General features: G+C 33.8%; 4 protein-coding genes across 4 annotated transcripts; all 4 read left to right on the top strand.

The window, feature by feature from the left end:
* The first annotated feature begins 1548 nt into the window (after positions 1 to 1548).
* Positions 1549 to 6254, top strand: LOC110684381 (probable GTP diphosphokinase RSH2, chloroplastic). The gene is made up of 6 exons (XM_021860837.1): positions 1549 to 2626; positions 3039 to 3224; positions 3723 to 4183; positions 4325 to 4483; positions 4597 to 4948; positions 5744 to 6254. Exons 1-6 carry the CDS (start codon positions 1970 to 1972, stop codon positions 6053 to 6055), a joined length of 2127 nt encoding a protein of 708 aa, XP_021716529.1. The 5' UTR covers positions 1549 to 1969; the 3' UTR covers positions 6056 to 6254.
* Positions 6255 to 9280: 3026 nt separating this feature from the next.
* Positions 9281 to 11352, top strand: LOC110683975. Its single transcript, XM_021860372.1, has 5 exons — positions 9281 to 9620; positions 9898 to 10326; positions 10617 to 10709; positions 10894 to 10961; positions 11069 to 11352. The coding sequence occupies exons 1-5, from the start codon at positions 9333 to 9335 to the stop codon at positions 11190 to 11192; spliced, it is 1002 nt and encodes a 333-aa protein (XP_021716064.1). The 5' UTR covers positions 9281 to 9332; the 3' UTR covers positions 11193 to 11352.
* A 619-nt stretch (positions 11353 to 11971) lies between these two features.
* Positions 11972 to 18629, top strand: LOC110684380 (E3 ubiquitin-protein ligase SPL2-like). Its single transcript, XM_021860836.1, has 6 exons — positions 11972 to 12489; positions 15452 to 15553; positions 16711 to 16881; positions 17047 to 17168; positions 17500 to 17619; positions 18028 to 18629. Exons 1-6 carry the CDS (start codon positions 12130 to 12132, stop codon positions 18326 to 18328), a joined length of 1176 nt encoding a protein of 391 aa, XP_021716528.1. The 5' UTR covers positions 11972 to 12129; the 3' UTR covers positions 18329 to 18629.
* Positions 18630 to 18758: 129 nt separating this feature from the next.
* Positions 18759 to 20665, top strand: LOC110683974. The gene is made up of 2 exons (XM_021860371.1): positions 18759 to 19807; positions 20185 to 20665. Exons 1-2 carry the CDS (start codon positions 19436 to 19438, stop codon positions 20434 to 20436), a joined length of 624 nt encoding a protein of 207 aa, XP_021716063.1. The 5' UTR covers positions 18759 to 19435; the 3' UTR covers positions 20437 to 20665.
* The last annotated feature ends 4103 nt before the right edge of the window (positions 20666 to 24768 follow it).

The raw sequence follows: 24768 nt of genomic DNA, 5'->3' as shown, positions 1-24768 counted from the left end.
GAAATTAATTTTACTAAAGTGAAATTATTTTTACTTAATGTCTATTATATTTCTTCTTTAAGTTTACTGATTTTTACTAAACTGAAATTATTTTTATTGAACTGAAATTAATTTTATTATACTGAAATTATTTTTACCGAATATTTTTTTTTTAAGGTGAAGTGAACAGGGCCATAGTAAAAAAAAAAAAAATGTATTGACAAATTTAGAGTGTATTATATTCACCTGATTTTCACTTATCTAAATTTAACCGAACTTATTTGAGCTTAACTAAACTTATTTTAGTTGTAATTTGAATTTAGATAACTCTTATCATAACTTGTACTGAATTTCTGAACCGAACATAATTTATCTAAACTTATTAGACCGGAAATAAATAAAAATAAAGTGAACAAACATTACCCTTAATCTATCAAAAATACAAAATTTTATAAAAAAAAATAGAGAGAAGTTAAAAAAAAAGTTTCATCTAAATTCCATAACTAATACTTCATCCGTTTTTTTATTGACACAATTTGACTTTTGTACTATTCATACAACACTCTTTGACTCGCTTTTGTGGTTTATATAGAAGACAAAACATATTCATGTGGGATCTTGTTTGAATCGTTTCAATGTATATTTTATTAATATTCACTTTTTAATAATTTTACAATGTTGATAATTAGAGATATTAATTGTTAAAAACAAAGGAAGTAACTAATATTCCCTTCGTTCTTTTATTAAAAGTAGGCAACCACTGATGTTATTATTAAAAATTAGACACATGTCATGTTATTATTAAAAATTTTCTCTCCAAAACTATATATGATGTCATCATAATATAATTTTCGTTTGTTTTCAGCTATATTATTACTAGCATTAATTTTCGAAAACATTATATTCTTTATTTTTTCTTTCCCATGTACCCCTTTGATCATTCAATATTTCTATAATCTTTAAATTTGTTTTTATTCTTTTTAATATTTGATTTATTATTTGTTCGAGAATATTTTTAATTTTAATTTTGGTATTAAAAAAAAAAATTCGAACCATATATCGCACGAGACTAATTTAGTACAACTAATAAAATAATAATTGTTCCGCTTAACTTATCCACTACCTCCTCCATTTTTTTTTGCTGCCAACCTCCTTCATTATTATAGTGAGTAAACTTATCCTTATCCACTCTAATATAAAACTAATGTAAAAAATCAAATGTCTGAAGAGATGGACATCTATTTTATCTATTAATTTGCCTAATTGGACACTAATCAATTCTTTAATCTAATCATTACAAATACAATATTACTTTTTTTTTTTTTTTTTTTTAAATAATACATTTATTTATAATTACACAAAAACAATATTTTAATCAATTCAACCGTGAATTACGGTATTATCCAAGGGCAATTTGGTCTTTACACTGTCTCCGTCCTCCTGGCTATCAACCAAAATAAAAGAGGATGAAGATTAAACAAGCAAGCAAAGTATCTGAATATCGTAGAAACCATTATAATTCATTTAAATTTTTATTTAAATAATTTAATAATATAAAAATAATTTTAAAAAAGTTAATTGAAATAAACCCCCCCCTCATTTAAAGCAAATCTTCTTCTCCACACATAGGCCATTTCTTCTCTCTCCTAAAATTCTAGGTTTAGGGTTTGTCCTCCGTTTCCCCCAATTTACATCGACTTTTCTTCAATTTTCAACTTCAAATTCAATCGCCGCTTAAAAAATTAGATTCATACTGAAATTTCGATTCGAAAAACTGTAAATTTCTATTTTAGTTGTTATAATTTGACTTTTTGATTGTTCTTCATCTTCATTTGTTTTTACCCTAATTCCAAAAGATTAGTCATCTTAGATCTACCTAATTTCAATCTTTTCATTGTATATATTGAGCTCGAAAATCTGAAAATTAGTAGAAGAATCTTTGAATTTCAGCTCGAAATTCGGTTTCAATTGAGTTTTTTGAGCTCCATTAATGGCGGTTTCAACGATTGCGCTGTATGCGAGTCCACCGAGTAGCGTGTGTTCTACACCGCATCCATGTTCAATCAATTCTCATTCATCTTCTTATGATTTCGATCTCAGCGGTAGATCTCCTTCGACGAGCTCGCAATCATCATCTTCAAGCTCTCAACGGCCGATAATCGGCGGTTTATCATGTCTTCTGAAACACTCTCCTACTTCAGTAAATGAGGATTTCCAAAAGGTAGGATTGGATGATCATCATCTTCATCATCAATACAACAATTTGAGTAGCTCATTTCGGTATTCGAATTGCTCGTCGTTGAGTTCTTCGTTGAAGAGAGATCTTCAGAGTCCTGTTTCGGTGTTTCAGGGTCCTGTTTCGGTTTCCAGTAGCTGTAATAGTGTTGCTTCGGGATCGTTTTCGGGTTCGGGTTCTTTTCGGGTTAATAATACAACGAATGGGTTGTTGAATGGGTTCGTGAGGAATTCGTTGGGGTCGTGTTTGGATCGTGAAGTGGAGGAGCTTACGTTTAATATGGAAGATCATTTTGTGTTTGGTGGTAGTGTTGAGGAATTGTTAGCAAGTGCTCAAATCAGGAATAAAATTTTCTATGAAGATTTTGTGATCAAGGCGTTTTATGAGGCTGAAAAGGCTCACAGAGGGCAGGTAATTCACCCCCCCCCCCTTTTTTTTTGATGTATAATTTTGTTACATTTTGTATTATTTATCTGTTTAAATTCAATGAGAAAAACTGATGTTAATCTGCAGTCGATTTTTTTGATGCTTTTATATAATTATATGAATTTGTATGTTTGTTATATTTGATATTTGAGGATGAACTGATAGAAGAAACTTTTTTGAGTAGTGTGAAAGATGGTAAAAAGTTTCTATTTTTAGTAATATATGGAATGCATTGTCTTATTTTAAAAAACAAACTATTTAGTATTGGATCATATGAAATCTATTTGATTGTTCCAGTTTTACTTTTTCTGTAAGTTTAACATGATTATAGCTAATTAGAAAGTAATGTTGGTCATATTTGTTAATGAAATTTATGTTTTGGCTTTTGTTTGTGTAGGTGAGAGCAAGTGGACATCCATATTTGCATCACTGCTTGGAAACTGCAGTGCTTTTGGCAAACATCGGGGCGAATTCGACTGTTGTTGCTGCTGGTTTATTGCATGACACAATTGATGATTCTTTTGTTACTTATGACTATATTTTAAGCATCTTCGGATCTGGGGTGGCTGATTTGGTTCATGGGGTAAGACTTCAGAGACCCAAGTTTAATTCTGTGCTTTATCAGCTGTGAATATGTGATGATTCTGTTAGTTTCTAAATTGCTTATTTATACTTGCTGTATCCATTTTTGTGAACTGTGAATTACTTGCCTCAGTTGCCTTTTTTTTTTTTCTCTGTTGGTAAGAGTGCTCTTGAGTGACATTCTTTGTATTCATATATTCTGTGTTTAGAAAGTGTGTTCAAAGTTGCTGTATACAGTGAAGGTGATGTATGCCTAAACATCTGAACTTTGTTAAATCCTATAATTGAGAAGGATGTATTTGTTTTTTCATGCGTGGTGTACAGTTGCAGGACAGTTGTGTTTATTTACAGCAATAAGGGGGATTCTTTGACATTTTTATCTGCACTCGTGCAGATGCCATTTGAATATGTGAAATGTGACCAACTAGGCAGTAGGCACAGGAATTTTCTACAATTCGTTCTATTGATGGCTTATAAATTGTGGATGCCATTGTTTCAGGTGTCAAAACTAAGCCATTTGAGCAAGCTTGCACGTGAAAATAACACAGCAAATAAAACCATTGAAGCAGATCGGTTGCATACAATGTTTCTTGCTATGGCTGATGCTAGGGCAGTCTTGATTAAACTGGCAGATAGATTGCATAATATGATGACACTCGATGCATTGCCATCCCACAAGCAGCAGAGGTTTGCTAAGGAGACATTGGAGATATTTGCACCACTGGCTAACAGACTCGGTATCTCTACTTGGAAAGAACAAATAGAAGACTTGTGTTTCAAGCATCTATATCCAAATCAATATAATGAATTGTCCTCTAAGCGTATGAAGTCATTTGATCAAGCAATGATCGAATCAGAGATCGGGAAACTTGAAGAAGCTCTCAAGGGTGAAGATATATCTTACCATGACTTGTCTGGTCGTCACAAAAGCTTATACAGTATTCATCGCAAAATGTCAAAGTATGCTCTCTGATCCTTTTATGTTGTTTGACGGAGTTTTCTCTGTGTCAGCCTTCCAGATCTTTCACTTATTCTGGAATGATGGGCATATGTCCTTTATATATGCTCTATTTGGCTAACTGTATATACAATGATGTGTAGGAAGAAGCTGACTATGGACCAGATTCATGATATTCACGGACTGCGTTTGATTGTTGAGAACGAGGAAGACTGTTTTAGAGCTCTTAAAGTTGTTCATCAGTTGTGGTCTGAAGTGCCTGGAAAGTTCAAGGACTATATTCATTGTCCAAAATGCAATGGGTAAGCACCATAAGCTATTTGTTATTTTGTTAAATGTATGAGTATGACAAGGTAAACATTACGGAGTATTTTTGCTGATTTATTTCTTAATTTATATTCTTTGTTGTCTGTAGATACAAATCCCTTCATACAGTTGTGGTCGGTGAAGGAATGGTTCCACTTGAAGTTCAAATACGGACTAGGGAAATGCATCTACAAGCAGAGTATGGATTTGCTGCGCACTGGAGGTATAAGGAGGGTGAATCTCAACACTCCTCATTTGTGCTTCAAATGGTGGAGTGGGCTAGATGGGTCGTCAACTGGCAGTGTGAGACAATGAACAAGGACAAACCATCAATCGACTATGCTGATTCCCTCAAGCCACCCTGTAAATTCCCAACTCATGCTGAAGGGTGCCCATATTCCTACAATGCTCAGTCTAATGAAGATGGACCTGTATTTGTTATCTTGATAGAGAATGAAAAGGTTTGTCTTTTGATATTCCACCTTCTATCTTTTCTAGTTTGGACAACAATGTCATATGTTTCCCATGTTTGTGATTAATTTAGTATGTGGTGTTGTGGTTTGAAAATTCGAAGGAGACTGTAGGGGTAGTCATATGGTTTGGAAATTCTAAGCTTTATTGGCACAATCAAAACTCCTTGTCCTCCCTCTATATTGCATCGAGCCTGTAGCCGAATATAGCTTTCCATATTATGTGTCGTCTTAGTAGTTATTTTAGTATGTGGTCTGAAACATTTTTAGGAAGACTTAATTTGGTTTAGAAGGGGATTCTAAGCTGACATCGGTTCACTCAAAACTCCCCTGTCCTCTCTCTACATTACATGGGGCCTATGGGCAAAATATAGCTTTTCCATGTTACTTCTGTGTGTGTTTCCTATTTGTTTGGGATACTCGAATCCCAGTCGAGGTTGAACCTTAATAGAGAGTTGGTATTTTTGATAACCGACCTGGATATATGGTTGTATTGATTGATAGTATGCTTCTCTAGTGTTCTTGTTTTTTTTTTTTGTTTTTTTTTTGTTTTTTTTTTTTGTGGGAGTAAAATAGCAGTTGTATGCAGAGACAGGAAGCTGTTTATAGAGTGATGCTAAATTGTGTGTTTAGAATGGCATAGCTGTATAGGATATGTATAATTGAAACTGTTATTCGGATTAAGCTCCCTTTACTGTCATTGCAGTAACTGCTTGAAATATCGTTATTTCTCTGTTAGTTCTCAGGTCTGTGCATTTATGAGTTTGGCATGTTTCTTCATTTCAGATGTCTGTTCGCGAATTCCCCCCAAACTCCACCATGATGGATCTATTAGAAAAGACAGGCCATGGTAGCCCCCGTTTGACTTATGGTTTCCCCATGAAGGAAGAGTTGAGGCCTCGGCTGAACCATCATCCTGTTAGTGATCCGACGTGCAAGCTGAAGATGGGAGATGTGATTGAGCTAACTCCAGCGATTCCTGACAAGTCTCTGGTTGAGTACAGGGAAGAGATTCAGCGCATGTACAATCGAGGTCTATCGGTATCAAAACCTGCCTCTGCTGTCACAAGTGCCAGTGTGGTTGGCTGGAGTAGTTGACAATGAATGCTGATGTATCTTTAGTTGTAGACTTGTAGGACTACGGTTGAATAACACAATCTGTTCATGTAAATATATCATCTGTACAGAAAAAAATTTATGTTCTTTAATTTGTATTGTGGGTATATAAAATTGTGGCTAACTGAATCTGATTAATTGAAGAAATGAAAAGATTGAAAAAAGAAATTATATTCCCACACATTGCATGGCATTGTCTTTATTATTCATCTCCTCTATATGATTCGGTTATTGTTACGGTTTGTTTGGTGACTTAGTTAACACAGTGACCCTTTTCCAGGCTTGAATACTACATCACAGGGTATGCTAGTCAGCTGCTGAGAGGAAATTGCTATCTGATTATATGGTACGTCTAACTAATGACCGAGATCGTGAGTATATACTATAAATAGAAGTGTATAAACATGGGTATTAATACCGCCCATACCGGGCGTAGTATTGACCTTATTGTAACGAATCAGAAGTTCTTATTGGCATAACTCTTGAAATCGTTATGTTGGCTAGTAGTTACTGAAACCCCCATATGCATGTCAGCTGCGGAGAGTTGTTCACTAATTCCATGATCGATAAAATTTTGTTTTTCGAGTTAAACTGTGTATTAGCTACAAATCATATTCTCTTTCAGATAATCTGATAACTGAAATATAATTGCTTTTGAATTCTGATAAGAATAACAATGAGCATGATCAAATTTCCATAATTCTGCAAAAGAAAACTGTATATTACTGAACCTTTATATATTTTGAATTACATTATGAAGTCACTAAAATAGACAGATTTATTGATCTGAAACAGAAAACACAAGTGTAGCAGGCACTCAGACAGTTAGCCACAGGACTGTAGTGTTTCCTCTCATCTCCAAAGAAAATGTTGAACAGAGTCTTGCCAGGACAATACAAGCATCAGCATGACTAGAACCCCAGCAAGCCCCCACGACGAACCCCCAACCCTAAACACCGACGAAGGATCTGATGACAGGATTGTTCTTCGCAATCCTGTCACTGACGAGGATGATGGTGATGAGGTAGTTTTTATCGCGATTATAAGTCCTGCTAGAACCATAGGCAGAACAAAGCCAGAGTTCCATCTTATGTCATATCGTGTATCGTTGCTCTTTGTGTTGTACAATGGGGATAGCACCACAGCTGAAACGAATGCTAATGCCATAGCTATCGGTCTTTGGGATGAAATTTGGCTTGTATACGCGTAGGTGCTAGTCGTACAAGCCATATTTGGTGGTTCTTAACGCGTAAGAAACACCAAAAGATGAAAAGATGAATGATGAAAGAGTGGAGGAGATTAAGAATGGTGAAGAGGGGCTTATATAGAGGATGAGAGGGGGTATTAGACGAAGGAATATGGCTGTAAAGTATGGAGTTTTGGGTGGAAAAAAGACATAAAGTAGCCGTCCATAAAGTTGGCAAAGGAGGGAAAGGTAACGAACATATTGATTGACATTGGGATGTGAGAAGGATTTGAATTAGAGAAGTTTTGGAGGTAAGGTATATACTTCACTTTAGTAGATTCTAGAATTCTTGCTTTCACATACAAGTAAACTCTTATACAGTGCAATAAGCCACGGCTAGAGTTACTTATTAGTGAATCATGTTAAATTGTTAATACATAGAGTTGAAATACCCACAACGAAATACTTTTATTGGTTGTTTGGATTACATTTTATATACAGTAGGTTTGCTCATACATTCATCTAACCATGAAAAATTATTATGATCTTTGTAAACATAAACTACGTATATAATTTAAAGTTACCAAATATATATCCATCTTTAAATTATTCTTAAGTTACATGTTAAGCTTTCTCTAGCCACAAAATTGGAATTTAGAAAATAACTATAGAGGGGGTTGCTGAACGCCTAAACCTAATAAGTTCAATTATCTATGTTCAATAAACTAAAACTTAAATTAGGAGCATACAAGATGAGACTAATGGAAGCTTTATATTGCTATGCGCCTATGCTAATTAATTTTTATAGAGTACATAAATCAAATTTGGACTTTAACTGTAGTGTCAACTCTAGCTTTTGACGTATACTCTATCAAAATATCACAATAAGAATGAGGAAACATGACATAAAATTAAAACTTGTGGAGCGTAATTATCGCTATGGTGATTGATAGGTATGGACAACGTACATGATAATCTCAATAAATTAATTAATTGTTATGTTGTCCTCCTATATTAGATATCATCAACCTTAAAATTTTCAGAACAACCTTCATTTCGAATTTAAAATATACATAGATCTATCTTTTTTATCCATATCACTGTTTCTTTTCCCCAGCTTTCTTCATATTAAAAACTAATATAGTGATAATACGGTTCCAAAACTTCCAATGCAACAATAGTAGTTTAATACTACGCGTAATTTTCCAAAAGCAATTAACAAACTAAACAGAATACAACACTCACAAAGTCACATGCATGTACTACATAAAAGTTATCATTTTTTGGACGTTAAAGCTACAAAACTACACATTCAACCGTCATGTTTATGCCTTTAATTTAATGTTTGTGACTTTAGTTTATAAAAGAAGATACTTGCTGTTTCGGGTGAAAACAATGGGACCTAGCCGAAGGTCCGATGAAGTGGATGAAGACTCGTCCGGTCCAAGTAGTGCTGGACTGAAGGTTTCCTGCACAGCAAACACACGTAAACTGGCCTCGGGGGTGGATCCGAGGAAGACCCCTCCGATGCCGAAGTCAAACAGTGTTTAGAGAGAAAAGCTATGCAAGAGAGTTAATGCTTGAGGCTTTAGTTGTGAATGTCCCATAAATGGTAAGATTGAAGGCTTTTATACCTTAGCATGACAAAGGGATGAGAATGAATGGGCCAGACTTAGTCACGGGCTGACCATGACAATTTGGGCCGCTTGACTTTATGTTGACTTGGCTTAATGGAGACTTGGGCCTTGACCTTGGAATATTGGATCATTTAATGACTAGACCCAATTGGCTTAATTGGACCCGAACAACTTGCTTACACAATACACCTCATTTTAATCTAAATAATTCCCAACATAAGCTTAAAACTCGCTTAAGAAGTTACAAACTCTCACCTTAGGCTTATTTCATGGGATCAACTGATCATATTCCTTCATCATCATATAATTAGTATTATATTTTTATAATATAAGGTTTTTTCATTATATATATATATATATATATGTAACAAACAAATTAGACTATATTAGAATCATTGAATCAAGAAGAGATACTAAAAGGTTGGAGATTTATAAAATGGGTTATGCTAAGGATTTTGGCCAATATCTCATCAACTTGTTCATAGTTATAAAAAAAGTTATCTATAACGTAATAAAGTTTAATAAACCGCCTATATTTTATCCCATAGGCCTTTTTTTACTCTCTAATTACTACTATTATTGTGGCCTCTCTCCATGCATGGTTGATTTAGATGATCAAACTACTATGCATTTTTGGATCTCGAATTATAGACGTCATGATCGCCCTAACTTAGTCCTCGTCCATGGTTGTGGTGGTGAAGCGCGGTGGCAGTTTTGCCTTCAGGTTTGTATGTTAAACTATGTGCTTAATTTCTTGCTAATTATTCTTGATTTCAATCCTAAAAAACCCTCATATTCACTTTAAAGGGTAAATTTTGTGACTTGGACAAATTTTTTAGATGAATGTACAAGTTTATATTTTTTCTAACAACCATTTGCTAATTGATTACCTAGAATTTAAACGTGCGTTACCTTATTATAAACACGTACAAAAATTGAGCTTATTTGTCTCAAACTTTATAAGTAATGTAGTAAAATCTTTCCAAATCATGTTTGAGCAGATAAGAGAACTATCCAAATTATTCAACATATACATACCAGATTTGCTATTCTATGGAAAGTCATACACCACAAACACAGACCGAACGCCTCGTTTCCAAGCCAAGTGTATAATGGAAGGGCTAAAGAAAGGGTTTGGTGTAGAGAAGTGCACAGTTTACTCAATTAGTTATGGAGGTTGGGTGGGCTACTTCATGGCTGAGATATACCCTGACATTATAGAGAAGAACGTGATCGTTAGCTCCGGCGTAGGAACGACCGATGACGAGAAGGTTGCGCAGCTAAGTAGGGTTGGGAAACAACCAGAGGAAGTGATTAAAACGGTTGTACCAAAGGACCCTGATGCTATTAGATTGTTGGTTGAAAAATCTATATACAAATATGATCCTACACTTTTAGTTCCTGATTTTATACTTTGGGAATTCATCAAGGTCAGTTATATTTTACTAATCATATACTTCATCTTTTATTGCACCATTTGCTTTTTACCGTCTTCAATGCATTAATTTAATAGTAAAAAGTTATTACTTATATACATATTGAGACACTTTTAACAAGAATTACTCGACAATATTTTCTTTTATATAATAGCAAGAATTTATGGGTCAAAAATTTTCAAGTTTGACTATTTAAAGAGAAATGGTGCAACCATTATTTTTAGTCATGCTGAAAATGATATAGTATTATAAATCATGTAGTTATTAAATTTGTTGCATTTTAGGTAACAGAGCATAAGAACAGGGAGGAAAAAGAAGAGCTTCTTAGAAGTTTGATATCTGGAGAAGTAGACTCCGCGGTTTCTGCTTTGCCACAGGTAAATTAATTGAAAACAAGAAATGACATTTAATATTTTGTTCGGACTCTTTTTTTTATCTTAAGTTTTCGTGTTAGAATTCATTACATGAACAATTTTTTTTGAAACAACGGAATTTGGTGCAACATATGTTTGTCGAGTACCCTTTGAGTAATCGTATGTGTTTGGTAATATTATATTGTAGGAAACACTTCTTGTATGGGGTGACCAAGACTACTTTTTCCCCAAACACATAGCTCATCAGCTACAAAGGTCAATCACTAAACTAGTAAACCCCAATTTAGTTTATGGAGTAATTCAAGAATTTTATAGAAGACTAACTAGTTTATGATTGTGATTATAATGGACTAAATTTGCAGGAAATTGGGGCCTAAAGCAACGTTAACGATAATTAAGGAAACCGGGCATGGAGTAAACATGGACTCACCATATGAATTGAATGAGTTGATCAAAACATTTGTATTTGGTCAATTACATAAATAGTAGAAATGAGCGGCTGATTAGTGAATTGATTTGGCAATTTCTACTCAAGTTGTATTTATCTACTCAACTATTTATGCTTTTGCAATGATTAATTTTTAATTAGCCATTTCTTCAATGAGATGAACAGTTGACTTAATTACTCAATATGATATTGAGTTATTCAATAATTTTTGTAATTTTTTCTATACACACACCTTTCTCGTAAAAAGTTCCCTAATTGCTACTCAATTAAGTATATATACAATTGTTATTCACCCATAATAACGCACATAATTCATCACAAATTTGTAAAGGAAATCGACGTAAAAACTTAAAAAGTTATGTAATTTTATTTTCATAGAAATTGGAGACTAGTTTTGGAGATTTGTGGTTGAAAGTTAGCGAAATTATCATTTTATTAATACGAAATACTACCTTCGTTTCTTTTTAGTTGACACGTATTTCTTTTTAGGAAGTTCTTTTTTTAGTTGACACGTTTTCTTTTAGGGTAAATTTTATATCTTGCATTTATAAGTTATTCCACTTGCTTTTTCATTCTCTCTCACTATCTCTCCTCTACTTTATATATGTACCTAAATCAAATGCGTCAATTAAATGAAAACAGAGGAAGTATAAAGATTTGTTTGATCAACTCAAAGAGAATTTTTATTTTATTTTATTTTATTTTAATGGCTATTGGGCTTTAAAAACTAAGCCTTAGCATTTAAAATTTGGACCAAGCAAATCATATTTACTTGGACCAAGTTAATAATTTGTACATTGTACTACAATAAATAGTCATGTTTTTCATTTCTCCTAACTTTGATCATTGATCCAAACTTAGCCCATATTCATCCAATTATCCACTTAGTAAAATTACGAAACTGCCCAAACCGCCGACCGGTACATATTTATCTCCGACGGCTTCACTTTCTCTCTCATCACAATTCAACCAACAATGTCGGCGGGAGACCAAGCAGCGGCGGCGATTGCGGCGCAGCTACTTCTTGCCGGCGACGGCGCGTGTCTAGGTTTAGCCCTAGGTTACGTGGCAGTTCGAAGTCTCACCAAGTTCGCCGCCACGTCATCGGCGTTCCGGAAAATACGGGAAGCACCTTCCGTACAAGTGTCGGATCTACGGTACTTGCTTAAGGATGATTCAGATGAAGGAGAGAGAAATTCCGAGGTTTTGGTGGTTGTACGAGGTTTGGTTGCGTCGAAGTCGGCGGTTAATGGAAGTTGGAAGAGTTTTTGGCCTGATGTTCTTGTTTCTCATGAATCTGGTGATCGTGGTGTTGTTCTTCAGCGATCTCAGAAGGTATAATTCATCATTTTCTGAAAATTTTGTGAATTTTAAAATTGTTGTTGGTTTTAGTCGAAGAATTTGTGGGAAGTTTTCGAAGTTAGTATGATTTGCGTTGGAAATTAAATTTTGTGAAATTGTTGATTTTATATGCTTTCATGATTGGTAGAATGAGAACTATAAGTATGATTGGTTTATTTTGGGTGTTTTTTCTGTAGGATGAACTGTTATTATGAATTAGGGATTATATATATATATATATATATATATATATATATATATATATATATATATATATATATATATATATATATATATATATATATATATATATATATATATATATATATATATATATATATATATATATATTGTTTTATCACTTGAAATGGGATGTTTGATTACTTGTTAGTTTTAATTATCGATTTGATGTTATTGTTTGGTTTAAATTTAAATTGCAATCGACTATTTTAGGGAATGTTGTGGAGTACTGACCTTGTTTGGATTGTTAGTATTCTTAGAAATGACTGATAATGGTATTATTTTAGTCGACCTGTGTGCTAAGTGTGACAAGTATGTTGGATGTAGGATAGTCATTTTGAAGTATCATAAAATGAAAAGTTGGATTAGGAAGTTAGATTGGAGGATGAGTTTGGTAATCATGAGTGTACAGAGAAGAGGAAGGATGAGTTTGGGAATTATGAGTGCACAGAGAAGAGGATTGAGATCATAATGCATTCAGAAAATTGATGCCAAGGTCTTATATATTTTGCTGTGATGGGGTGGTTGCGAGGCAAGACAAGAGCGAGTTTAGAGGAGTAAATAGAAACTAGTTACCATAACAATTTCAATATTGCTACTTTGTATGTATGCTACATTGCTACTCCATTCAGATCCTTGTTTAGCCGTAGGATTTTATCTGATAAAGAATTTATGGAGGTTAGGTCCATAAAACTCTGAGCTTTCTGCTGATGCTTGTCTTGCTGCCATTGCATTATAGTTAATCTTCAGGCATCAGCAGATGTTTCAGTCAGTCACTAACAGTCTATGACCTAGGACCTACTGCTGGGGGATATTGTTAAGGGTTGTTAGTAGTATTGGCCCCTGTTCATGATGGTTCTGTAGTAATAGAGTCTAGAGGTAAGCAGGGATAATACTGTTTCTTGTTGCTGCAATTTTGATTCGCTATCTGGTGCAGATTTAAATTGAAAAGATGGCAATGAAGTTGACATTAATTAAGTGTATGTAGTTCCCTTAGTAACTTACTAACCTTAGGTATAATGTACTATCTTGTTCATTGCACTGTTTTAAAGGTGGTCACTGATCAGTATTAATTAGTGCTATTGGTGCTTGTAATGATTTGAGTTTGTGTTATGGAGCTTTAGAGAGCCAACTGGATTATGAAATTGTTGAAGAGGTAGTATCTTTTTGTCATCATAGTATGCTTTTGCTATTCTTGGATGTGATCGTGGCCATTTCGTAGGGTTGTTTTCTGGAGAAGGTGTGCATTAAGTACTGAATAGTTTAGTTAGGCTACAGGTTTGATGGCATTGCGCATATAGCAATTACTGTCGTGCCTTAGCATTGGTGAGGAAGTAGCTTGTTATGTCTTGTCATTGGTGAGGCAGACACTTGCACGGGCACATAGGCATATGTGTGGGCAGTAGATTGGTGCAATAGGTGTGTGAACTATATGATTCCAGTGAAGAATTACTTTGGCCTTGCATGAAGTACCAGATTCAAGCCTGAAGCCCACAGTTGCCCTAACTATGTATCATGTACTTGTGGTATTTAAGAAGCCTCAAGTTTTACTTTCTCTTTTCTTTTCTATGTGTAATTGACACTATATTTCCTTGCTCTAGTAGCTAGTTATATCCAACTAGGACTTTTTTCCCCCTGGTATTTACAGCCATATTGCCCATATATAAGGCCCATAGCGTGCTACTTTATACAGTTTATGCAATTTTGGTATCTTATCTAAAAAATAAGATCTAATATCTCTGCAAACCTGTGCTTTAAGTTTGTTTATTATTTGATCCTTTTGATTGATTTATTTATTATTTTTTTCCCCATCCATTTTATTCAATAACTTTTACCGGTTTTGTTATCTCTGTTTGAGATTAGTTAAAATCCTAGCTTGTTTTCATTGTCAGTTTGTATGTATCTCTTCATTCCTCTTTTGAGTTATATGGAAATTTATGGAGGATTTATGAGCTGTTAAGTTACAGTTGTACAAACATTTTTGACATAATAATGTGGTGTTATGTGCTAAAAAAACCTTTGCCATAAGAAGTGAATTTTACTGTTCTACTGAAATATTGAAGATTGATACAATGATACGGAGTGAATGTTCTTCTTTACTTTTTTTGAGGTAGGCATAAATAGGTGTTTTTTTCTTTTTCGAAAGATTCATTTTTTTTTTTTTAGTTTAGTTTTTTTTGCGAATGTTGCGATGCCGATGCTGAATTAATATAAATCTCACATGTTATCCTTTATGTGCTTTCCACTGTAGGAGTTTAATGTAATTATTTCAGATCTGCTATAATTCTTGTTATATGCTTAAAGGTACTGTAAACTCAACAATTTCCCACTAGCTGTGGTTTTATGAATATTCTTTTTATTTGTTCCATTGGATAAGAAAAAGAGAGGGGGGGGGGGGGGGGGGGAGTCATGTTTGGGTCTCTTTATTAAAGCTTGAGAGGAATTGGGTTTTATAGAGTTATGGCCAAGTTGCATCTTGATACTTTCAGTCAGCTATTTGGCATCAGTGACTTGTATGTTTGACGATGCAGCTATATTTATTTCTTCACATCGTGCAAATTTAATAAAATTATCTCTTATGTCTATGAGTCTATCATTTTATTATATGATTGAAAAGAGATAGTAAACTTGTTTGTGAGATTTCTCTTGAATCTACTGTAGTATAATTTCCCTTTTCGTGTTGTATCTAATTTGGTCATTACTGTGATGTGTGAAGTGTATATACAACGAATGGAGAGGATTTTTTGGATGGTATCCTGATTTACGCGCTGTCTTGGCCAAAGCCTGGAGAGAACCGGGAACAACATCCACAAGAACGGTAATTTTCAGTTGGCCCTGTGATTCCTATATAGGGTAACTTTTTCTCTGCTTTCTTTCTCATGTTGATATGTTTAGATCGGAAATCTCAGTCTTGGCCTAAACAGGAATTTTGCTTCATGATTAGTGCTGTTTTTGTTTTGCAATAGTGTTTGTATTGTTTTGCAATAGTGTTTGTATAGGTACGAAGGGTGGAAGAGTGGGATCATGGAGAGGTTAAACGAGGTAGAGGGAGACCAAAAATGACTTGGTTGGAACTTGGAAGGAGTTAGGAAGGATATGAAGCATATGGATTTGTATGAGAATGAGGTATTTGATCGTAAAGGATGGAGGAAGATTTTTGTGGATGACTATTCGGAATGATCCTTTTGGTATATCTAGCCAACCCCACTTATGAAATTGAGGCTTTGATTGATTGTATAGGTTTTATATTGAGTATTAAGTATGCAGCCGGATGAACTCATCTATTAGTTAACTATGGTGAATTTTTGGTAAAGCCTTACCCTGACAAAAACTGCTAAACGCGGTAAATCGAATTATCGAAATGCAAATTTTAGGATATTTAGTGACCTTTTTCGAGAATGTAGCAAGCATATTTTCAGCCATCTTCATGCATTATGTTCTGTTTTTATCTAAAAGGTCAAATTTGAACCATATCTAGGATCTAAGGATTCTGTGTTAGCTTTTTCTGGTGTATTTCTTTCGCTCTATATGTAGATACATAGATTAACAAAATTTCTAATAAAGTGAAAGGATGTAAGAAAAATGTTGATATAGTAGCAAGATGGAGTAAAATGGTAAGCAGGTGTTAGAAAAAGGTAGATAAAGTTAGAGGGAGTGGCATTATGGGTAGTCTAATAATATTAGCTGTAAAACAGAGACTAATTGACAGTGTAAAAAGTGAGACAGTGCCCAATAGTGTGGGCGGCTCGGCGCTAATGAAAATGCAATAATGTTTTTTGATATAACTGTGCAGCAACCTGAAATATGTAAGCATAACATTGTGCAGCTAATTCAAATGAAGAATTGTTTTCCTATCTTATCTTTTTAAGAATGTTACATCTTTATATACTGAAGAATATGACTTTGTTGAGTTCATCCTAATGACTACGTTAAAATGAAGTTTGTCATTGTTTTTATTTTTTAATTTTTTTTCAGATCCCTTTTGTTCTTGTTGATGGCCGTCAACAGTCACACTCTGATTATGTTGTGGTTGACTTGGATGATTCAAATCATCCACTGCCTTTAACTACAGTCTACCATCATATGGAACCAATTCAGGCTTCTCCATATACCTTTCTCCAGGCACTTTTTGGGCATGAATACCCTGTAAGTTGTTAACTTTGCTGTTCACTTGATTATACCTTTCATTTCCCCTTTTCTTTCTCCCAATCTTCAACTTCTATCAACCCCCCACCCCCTGGCCATCCTATTCTTTAAATTAATAAACTGGCCCTCTTTCTCTTGCTAATGAAAAATGATATTGGGTTGAAGGTTGGCGTGCTTGATGAGGAGAAAATTCTTCCTCTTGGAAAGGAAGTCACTGCGGTTGGAGTTTGTTCCTCAAAAAGTGGGGCTCTTGAGATAAAATCATGCAGAGATCTTCCTTGCTTTCTGTAAGGCCAACAGCTTTATTGCTGTATGTAGTTTTGTATCGATCATTCCATATACTTGGACCTTGTGGGCAGGGTTTTAATAATTCTCATCTGCTTTAGACTATGGCAATGAAATGAAAAAATGAACGTGCTTTTAAATTTACAGATTATTAGTTAGTTTCAGGAATGTTGTATACTTGTGTGTGAATTGGTTACCAGATTATTTGCTGCTAACTGGATATTGTCTAGACTAAGTTATATTTTTGAAGTGTTTTTATGTTTTGAACTGTTTTACATGACTTGTTGGATTTAGTTTATTTGTTTGATTATATTATGCTTTATCTTTCTGCAGGTCTGAACTGACTAAGGATCAAATATTAGTACAACTCTCTTTCAGGACGAAGATCTTACTGTGGAGTGGTATTGTTATTGGTTCAGTCTCGATTGGCGTACTTGGTTATGCGATTGTTAGGTATTGTTACTGTTCTTCATTCCTTTAACCTATGTGGTTGCTTCTTTTATGTAAATAGCATAGATTGAAATTGATTTTGACGCAAACAAGATCATGAGGTTGTGTCTTTCAAGATTTATGTGCCTATGGCCATTGATGCCATAATTTTTAATCTAATGCTATTATTATGAGTTGATGAATTGTAACATTGGTTGAAAGCATTCTATTTCATATAGCTGACCGCCTGACTCAAACATACAGATTTGTTTAGAGTAGGCAAAGGCATTTGACTAAATTTTTAATCAGAAACTCTTTTAAACTTTTTTTTTTTTTAAATCCTGCAAGTGATTCAACTTTTCCATTTGAGATTGATCTATCACTGTAGATTTTTGGCCTAATTTCGGTTGCTTGCCCGCTGATCATCTGCAGGAACTGGAATAAGTGGAAGCAATGGCGGGAGCAAAGGAGGGCGCAGCAGCAAAACCATTCTGGAGTTGCTCCTGAAAGTGGCAGCAGCAGTCCCGAATCTGAAGTTGAAGAAGTTGGAGATGTTCCTGACGGGCAGTTGTGCGTAATCTGCCTAATGAGGAGACGGAGGTCTGCATTTGTACCGTGTGGACATCTGGTTTGTTGCCAGAGATGTGCGTTTTCAGTTGAACGAGATTTAGCTCCAAAATGTCCTGTTTGTCGGCAGGTTATTCGTGGTTCTGTCAGGATATATGACACTTGAGGTACCCAACGAATGTCTATATTTAGAAGTACCGGAGAGGAAGCTTTTGTGAATATGTCTCATAGACGTCAAACGTCATAGTCGCTAAAAAACTTCGATTTTTAAAGAAGGCAATATAGGAAGATTGTTCTAGCAAATGTCTGAACCCTTTGCTTCCTGATATTTATACGTTCACTCCACCGTTATATGTCTATTATGTTTCAATATCCTGACGCAGGAGTCAATTTTGCCATGTACATAATTTTCTACTCTCCTATTTCTGGTCTTAAATTAATCTAATATAGTGATATTACTCCTTTCTCTTTTGTCTTCCTTAACATTTATGAATATTTTGAATGTTGGGCAGTCCAACAAAATTCAAAACTGCTGAGACTTGTTTTTTAAATGAACTCTGTCACAGAGTTTGATTTACTTACAGAATATGCAGAAACAATGGACCTTGGCACTGCGGGAGAATCATGTTACCCAGCAGGTCAGGAGCTGCTATGCCAAGCCCAACACCAACCCCCTTTCACGATCCCTGCATCTGTGTACACCTTCAGAATTCCCCTGCTGCTGGTGGCTTTGATGCAGTAAATGACACTGCAGCAAGCCAGACACTGCTGCTTGGGGCTCATTGTTATTTGTTACAGCTTGCATAAGACCTTGTATTCTCCAGACCATCTTGGATGGCTCTCTTTAGAATTTACCACCATTTCAGGTTCGGCTCATCAATATCATTTTCTTTTTAGATGTACGATACACCCGTGAGTATATAACTATTGCTCGCTCACCTTTTACATTAAAGGTTATGTTTATAAACAAATTTATTTTTAAAAAAAAATTAAAAAATCTACAAGATATATTTAACTATATCCCATGAAAATTATACCCTAGGAAAATAATAGTACGAGTAGTAATTAAAATTTAAAAAGATAAATAAAAGAAAACAATATACAAATTACAAAGTATATCTTATCATTTATCAACTATACAGCTATACTTCCTATATTTTCTCAATTTCTTGACTAGAAAGTCATCATAATTTCACTTCTCCCTCCTCCAAAACCCTCAATATTTCATATTCAGTGTCTTCCAAACAAAACAAAAAAACACAAAACAAGAACAATGTCAGTGATATTATCAACCATTTCCTCGGCTGCCCTAGCCTATTTTGCATCATTAGAGAAGGCTAAGACTCAGCAAGCCTATGACACAGTCGAAACCCTTCGTGATATACCGGAATGTTATGTATCCGGCTTACAAACACTCATAGGCAGTCTTCCTCACCATGATATCAAAAAAATTGTCTTCCTTCGCGGTGTTGTTTTGCCGAATTCCTTACTTAATAATGTAACTAATAGAGGTGAAGACCAGGGCTCTTCACCGTCTCATGCATCTGATACGGTCCAAGGTGTACCGGAACCGGAGACATCGGTGAATATTCTTGAGTCCTCTAAGACCCATCAGCAAGCTGTTGTGGTTGAGAGAAGTATCATTGTGAGTATGACCTTCCTAGTTTCTTTCTTAGATAAAATAATATATCATTATAATTTTATTAGGGTTTTAGGTTAGGGTTGTGATTATATTTCTAAATTATGTCATGAATTTTAATTATATTTGCTTAATAGATTGTTGGAATGAAGTTGTTAAAGTTTAATGATAATTATATGATTATATCATTTTTTATTATTATTATTATATTTGACAAAATAATTTTCATGTGAATTGTTGGTTAGCCTCAAACTTCATTCTATGTTATGTTGCTAGTAAGTTGTTTTGATCCTAATTGAAAATTAAACAATATTGACCATAATTTTTGCACAAGTTCTTCAAATTTGACTGATTTGATTTTTTATTTTTTATTTTAATTGAAGCACGGATATAATGAAAAATCTAATTTTTTGGGCATCATCGACAAGAAACAAGAGGGAAAGAAAGTTGTCTCCAAGGAACGCAGACAGGTAATTGCCATTCTCATGATCTTCATTTGTATACTCTACAATGCATTCAAGCTAGCTCAATTCTATTTTCGTCTTGACAATAATAGTCCTTTGAAAGGGAACCTAGCCCTAGTTTGTGAGGGTATATATCAAAACATTAGCAAAAAGTCGAACATAAGATTGTAACTTATTTTGTTTGTATCCATATAATATGGTACTTCCTCCGTCCCTTATTTACATGTCTATGAAATGCTCAATCTTTTCGTCCCAGGTTCCCTTCGTCATTGCAGAGAGCACAAATCACAATATATCAATTTTAAGCGGCAAATACGTTGTGATCAACTTAGAGGATACCGATGTTCAAATTCCTCTACAAAAAGTCTCTTCTGATAAGAGAGAAATTTTTAATCACAGTGACAATAATGTAAGTACTTGTACAATTGTTACATAATTATTTTTCATCATATATATATATATATATATATATATATATATACTTTCTCCAGTGTTTAGTTAACACACTTCATGTGAGACGTTTGAATCACTCAAATGTAACTTTATTATATACTTTTTATAATTTTACATACAATGTTGATATATAATTAGAGATATTAATTGCTAAAATTTACTTTGACAAACGTGATAAAAGAAAGGTGTCAACTATAAAAGCAGAGGTATTATCTTGATTATTATTCGACAGTAATATACACGTATGCATATACTAAATTGTCACGTGTTACAGGGCTTTAAACTACAAGTTGATGAGATTACTGAAGAAAAAATCCTTCCAGTGGGTGTTGTTATTAGCGCTGTTGGCATCTTTAGCTTGGAAAATGGGGTTCCAAATATTAAACCTTATAAAGAACTTCCATATTTTCTGTAAGCAAATTTTCAGCTCTTTTTTACGTTTTTTCTACGATATTAATAAGAAATATGTAATGAAATTAAAACGGGTTAATTTCGATCTTGTACTGTAGTACATCCAAGAGCAAAAAGGAGTTGGTTGCGGAATTATCTGCTCAGTTAGAGAACGCAAAGGACTGGTCCGAAACACTCTCGAATTGGTCAGTTGGTTTAGCTGGTTTCGCCGCTGGTGCTCTTTTACTACGCATTGCCTTAAGGTATTATTCACTTCTCTATTGACTCTACATACAAATTGTCTACAATCCGTATAGAACTTATAATAGGAGTCATGTATGGTGTATTAGCATGTTCGACAAATTTAGTTGTTGAAAAAATGATTGTTTCTGATCTAGCTACTACCTAGATTAGTATGTACAATTCGAATTATTACTAGGGTTGACGTTGGTTGAGTCCATCTATTACATAATGTTAATTTCATATTTAGTTGATTGTTGCTATGTATGTACAAAATTGTGTTAATATGATTGTTGTTATTTTTTGTTTGTTCAACTTTGTGTTATATAGGGCATCAAAGTGAACAGAGGATTTTGCATGCTTGACAGCAACCACGCACATACGAAGTAAGGACTATATTATATGAAGGGACATCTTTAGTTAGTACCACACTATTATTCCTTAATTTCTAATCTTACTTAGCGTACTTTGTCAAGTGTCATTATGAGATATTAGACTATTAATTCTCTTTTTCTTCTTTATAAGATCAATAAAAGTATGAATAGTAGAGATAGCGTACTTGTAAGATTTTATCTTTATGCATGGTTAATCCTTTTTTAATTTATTTATGTGATTATGTCCATCTATATATATAACAACATTCATATGTTACTATTGGTCGTTTCCACACTATTTGCTTCATCAATCACCACTACTTAATTAAAATATATTGGTCTAACTCATCACTTCTCACCTCTCTCGAGTTTTTAATTATGAGAGATTGTGACTACAGTGTTATAATTTCGTGTTTTTTCACATTTTTTTAGCCTTCACCTATAATGACCAATATTTTTTGGACAAAACATGTCCGACGAATGGTCACCTTGAGACTTTAGTAGATGGTAAGTCTTGGTCTAAAGTGGAATCAAACAACTTGATACATAACAAGACAATTTGTAGGGATTATGTGCATTTAGTACATAACAAGACAATAAATAAAGGATTTATCGTTGCATTTCAACGAATATATGAGTACTAGTAAAACTAACTCAACTAACTCAATGGCTAGTTCCTACCAAACTACTAGCTTGGTGTAATTGAAATGTCATACTTTGTCAATTCGTCATATTCTCTCAATCATGATTCAACCAATATAGCCGTGCAATTTGAGTACTTAGCTAGAATAGCCGTGCAATCTATTATTGTACATGATGTTTTGTGGCAATACATACTTGACCACATCACATGGGAATACATGCTAATTTACCTAAGCAAAGCAACAAGGGAAGGGCGGTTCATTATCGGGTGTGGAGATGTTAAGTACTACCTCCGTTAATTATTATGTGTAACTTTAGAATATTTTATATCTCACAAATAATATCTTAAAGTTGCACATAATAATTAACGGAGGTTGTAATACACTTCTTCTTACCATTAAAAAATAGTATATTAACTCGAAAATATTTAAACTAGAAGTGTAGAAGTACCAAAGAATTGAACCACATGCAAGTTTGAGTTTACAATTAAATATTTATTACCTTTTCCTGTGTTTCAAAAACATCTTGCAAATTATAAGAAAATCTAATATATCCTTACGCAATGTAACGCAAATATCACCTTACAGTCTTTTTCTAAGCTTGTATGTGGGTAATTCACACTACTTTTAGGGTCTCTATCCATAGAAACACTTCATCCGTTATATCTTATTAGTTGACACACTTAATATAAATGCGTAATTACATAAGGCGTGTCAAAAGATGTTAAAAGAGAAAAAATACCCCTTACCCGCCAAACTAATTAAATTACAAATCAATTTAAAGTCATTAGTAAGGACAAATAAGAATTATACATTAAGAAATTAAACTTACTCAAAAGAAAAACGTGTCAATTAAAAATAACCTTTTTAAAAAAAAAGAATACGTTTCAACTGAAAAAAATGGAAGAAGTTTAAAATGATTAGAAAAGATGTAAGAGCGAAACTCTTATGTAAATGAGGGTAAGAAAAGAAAAGATTTACGAAGTTTAAACCCATTCATTATTTTATTCTCTTTTCTTAACTTAATAAAATCACAATTCCTTGACATACATTCGTAGGTGTCCTCCTAGAGATTTCTCAAAATGAATTACATCTTTTATAATCAATACATACATTAAATTATTGTTTTTATGGTACTTTTAGTCTAACTATTACATGCATCTTGAATTAAAATTCTTTTATGACAATAATTAAATCAAACCTAAATACAGATGAACCAAAACATAATTCATTTTACAGATATTCACAATTACTCTGAATCACATATCCAAAAATGTGAATAATATCGAACTTACTTTCCCAATGCAAAAGTGTATTGAAATGTATATTAAGCCATCTACCGACATAAACATGCGGTGACAAAACATACATGGTACTATGCTAGTATCGTGTCATATTGTACATTTCATTATTATTATGTTGTGTACAAATTTTTTTTGGTATACTTTAACTTTGCATTTCATTTCAACCTCTTAATTTTTGGCAATGTTTTGATTAGATGTGATTTTATATTACTAGCTCAATCATATTCATTGGTAAACAGCATCTATTTTTATTATTTTTGAATGTTATTTTTTCTAGTTTTAAATTAGTGATGGCAGAGCATCGAATCTAAAGAGATTGCAGAAGGAAATGCAAAGTTAGATAAGATGCGAAAGTATCCTTTGTTTTGCTATATCAAAGTGGTAACCAAGTAGTACTACCAAGGACTAATTATAGCTCCTTTGGTAAAGTCTTGCTTGAGTCGGTGATAAAAGTCGTGGTAGAGTATAAAATCAGTCCTGAGACATAAATTACTACGTAATAAAGTTTTAATTAAGCTAATTCTTTTATATGGTATCAGAACTAAACTAGTATGAGTATATAACAATATGACTAGTATGTTATTGGTTTAAAATCTCATCTACCTCTTTCTTTCATCTAAAGTGGAATTATTAGCAGAGAATATGAGAAAATTGATGCTGCATCTAAAAATCAAAACCATAGTGAACAAAAATATAAGACGATTTATAGACCAAATCCGACGATTTGATCTGAAAATCTCATCCACCTCTTTCTTTCATCTAAAGTGGAATTATTAACGTGGGGAAATTCATGCTGCATCTACAAATCAAAATCACAGTTAACAAAAATAGACCAAATTCGACGATCTGATCTGAACTGAAATGATAAATTTGCCACCTGGGCCGGCGTAGCCTTTACATCTCACAACCGGGGGTGGACACGTAGCGACAATGATAATGGGGGTGAGTCAGTGTGGTATATGGTCTCTCTTCCAAGTGTAAGAGTGGTATAATGAGATTGGGAAGAAGTAAGCAGGAAAGAAAATGTACCAATAATGAATAATCTCTGGTGTTATTTTTTCCTGAAACAAACATATCATTATCAGAAAGGGCACCCTTTTC

The sequence above is a fragment of the Chenopodium quinoa genome, unplaced genomic scaffold (assembly GCF_001683475.1).
Source record: "Chenopodium quinoa cultivar QQ74 unplaced genomic scaffold, ASM168347v1, whole genome shotgun sequence".
Lineage (NCBI taxonomy): Eukaryota > Viridiplantae > Streptophyta > Magnoliopsida > Caryophyllales > Amaranthaceae > Chenopodium > Chenopodium quinoa.
The sequence above is the reverse complement of the archived record's forward strand: the minus strand, read 5'-3'. Positions and strand labels throughout refer to the sequence as shown.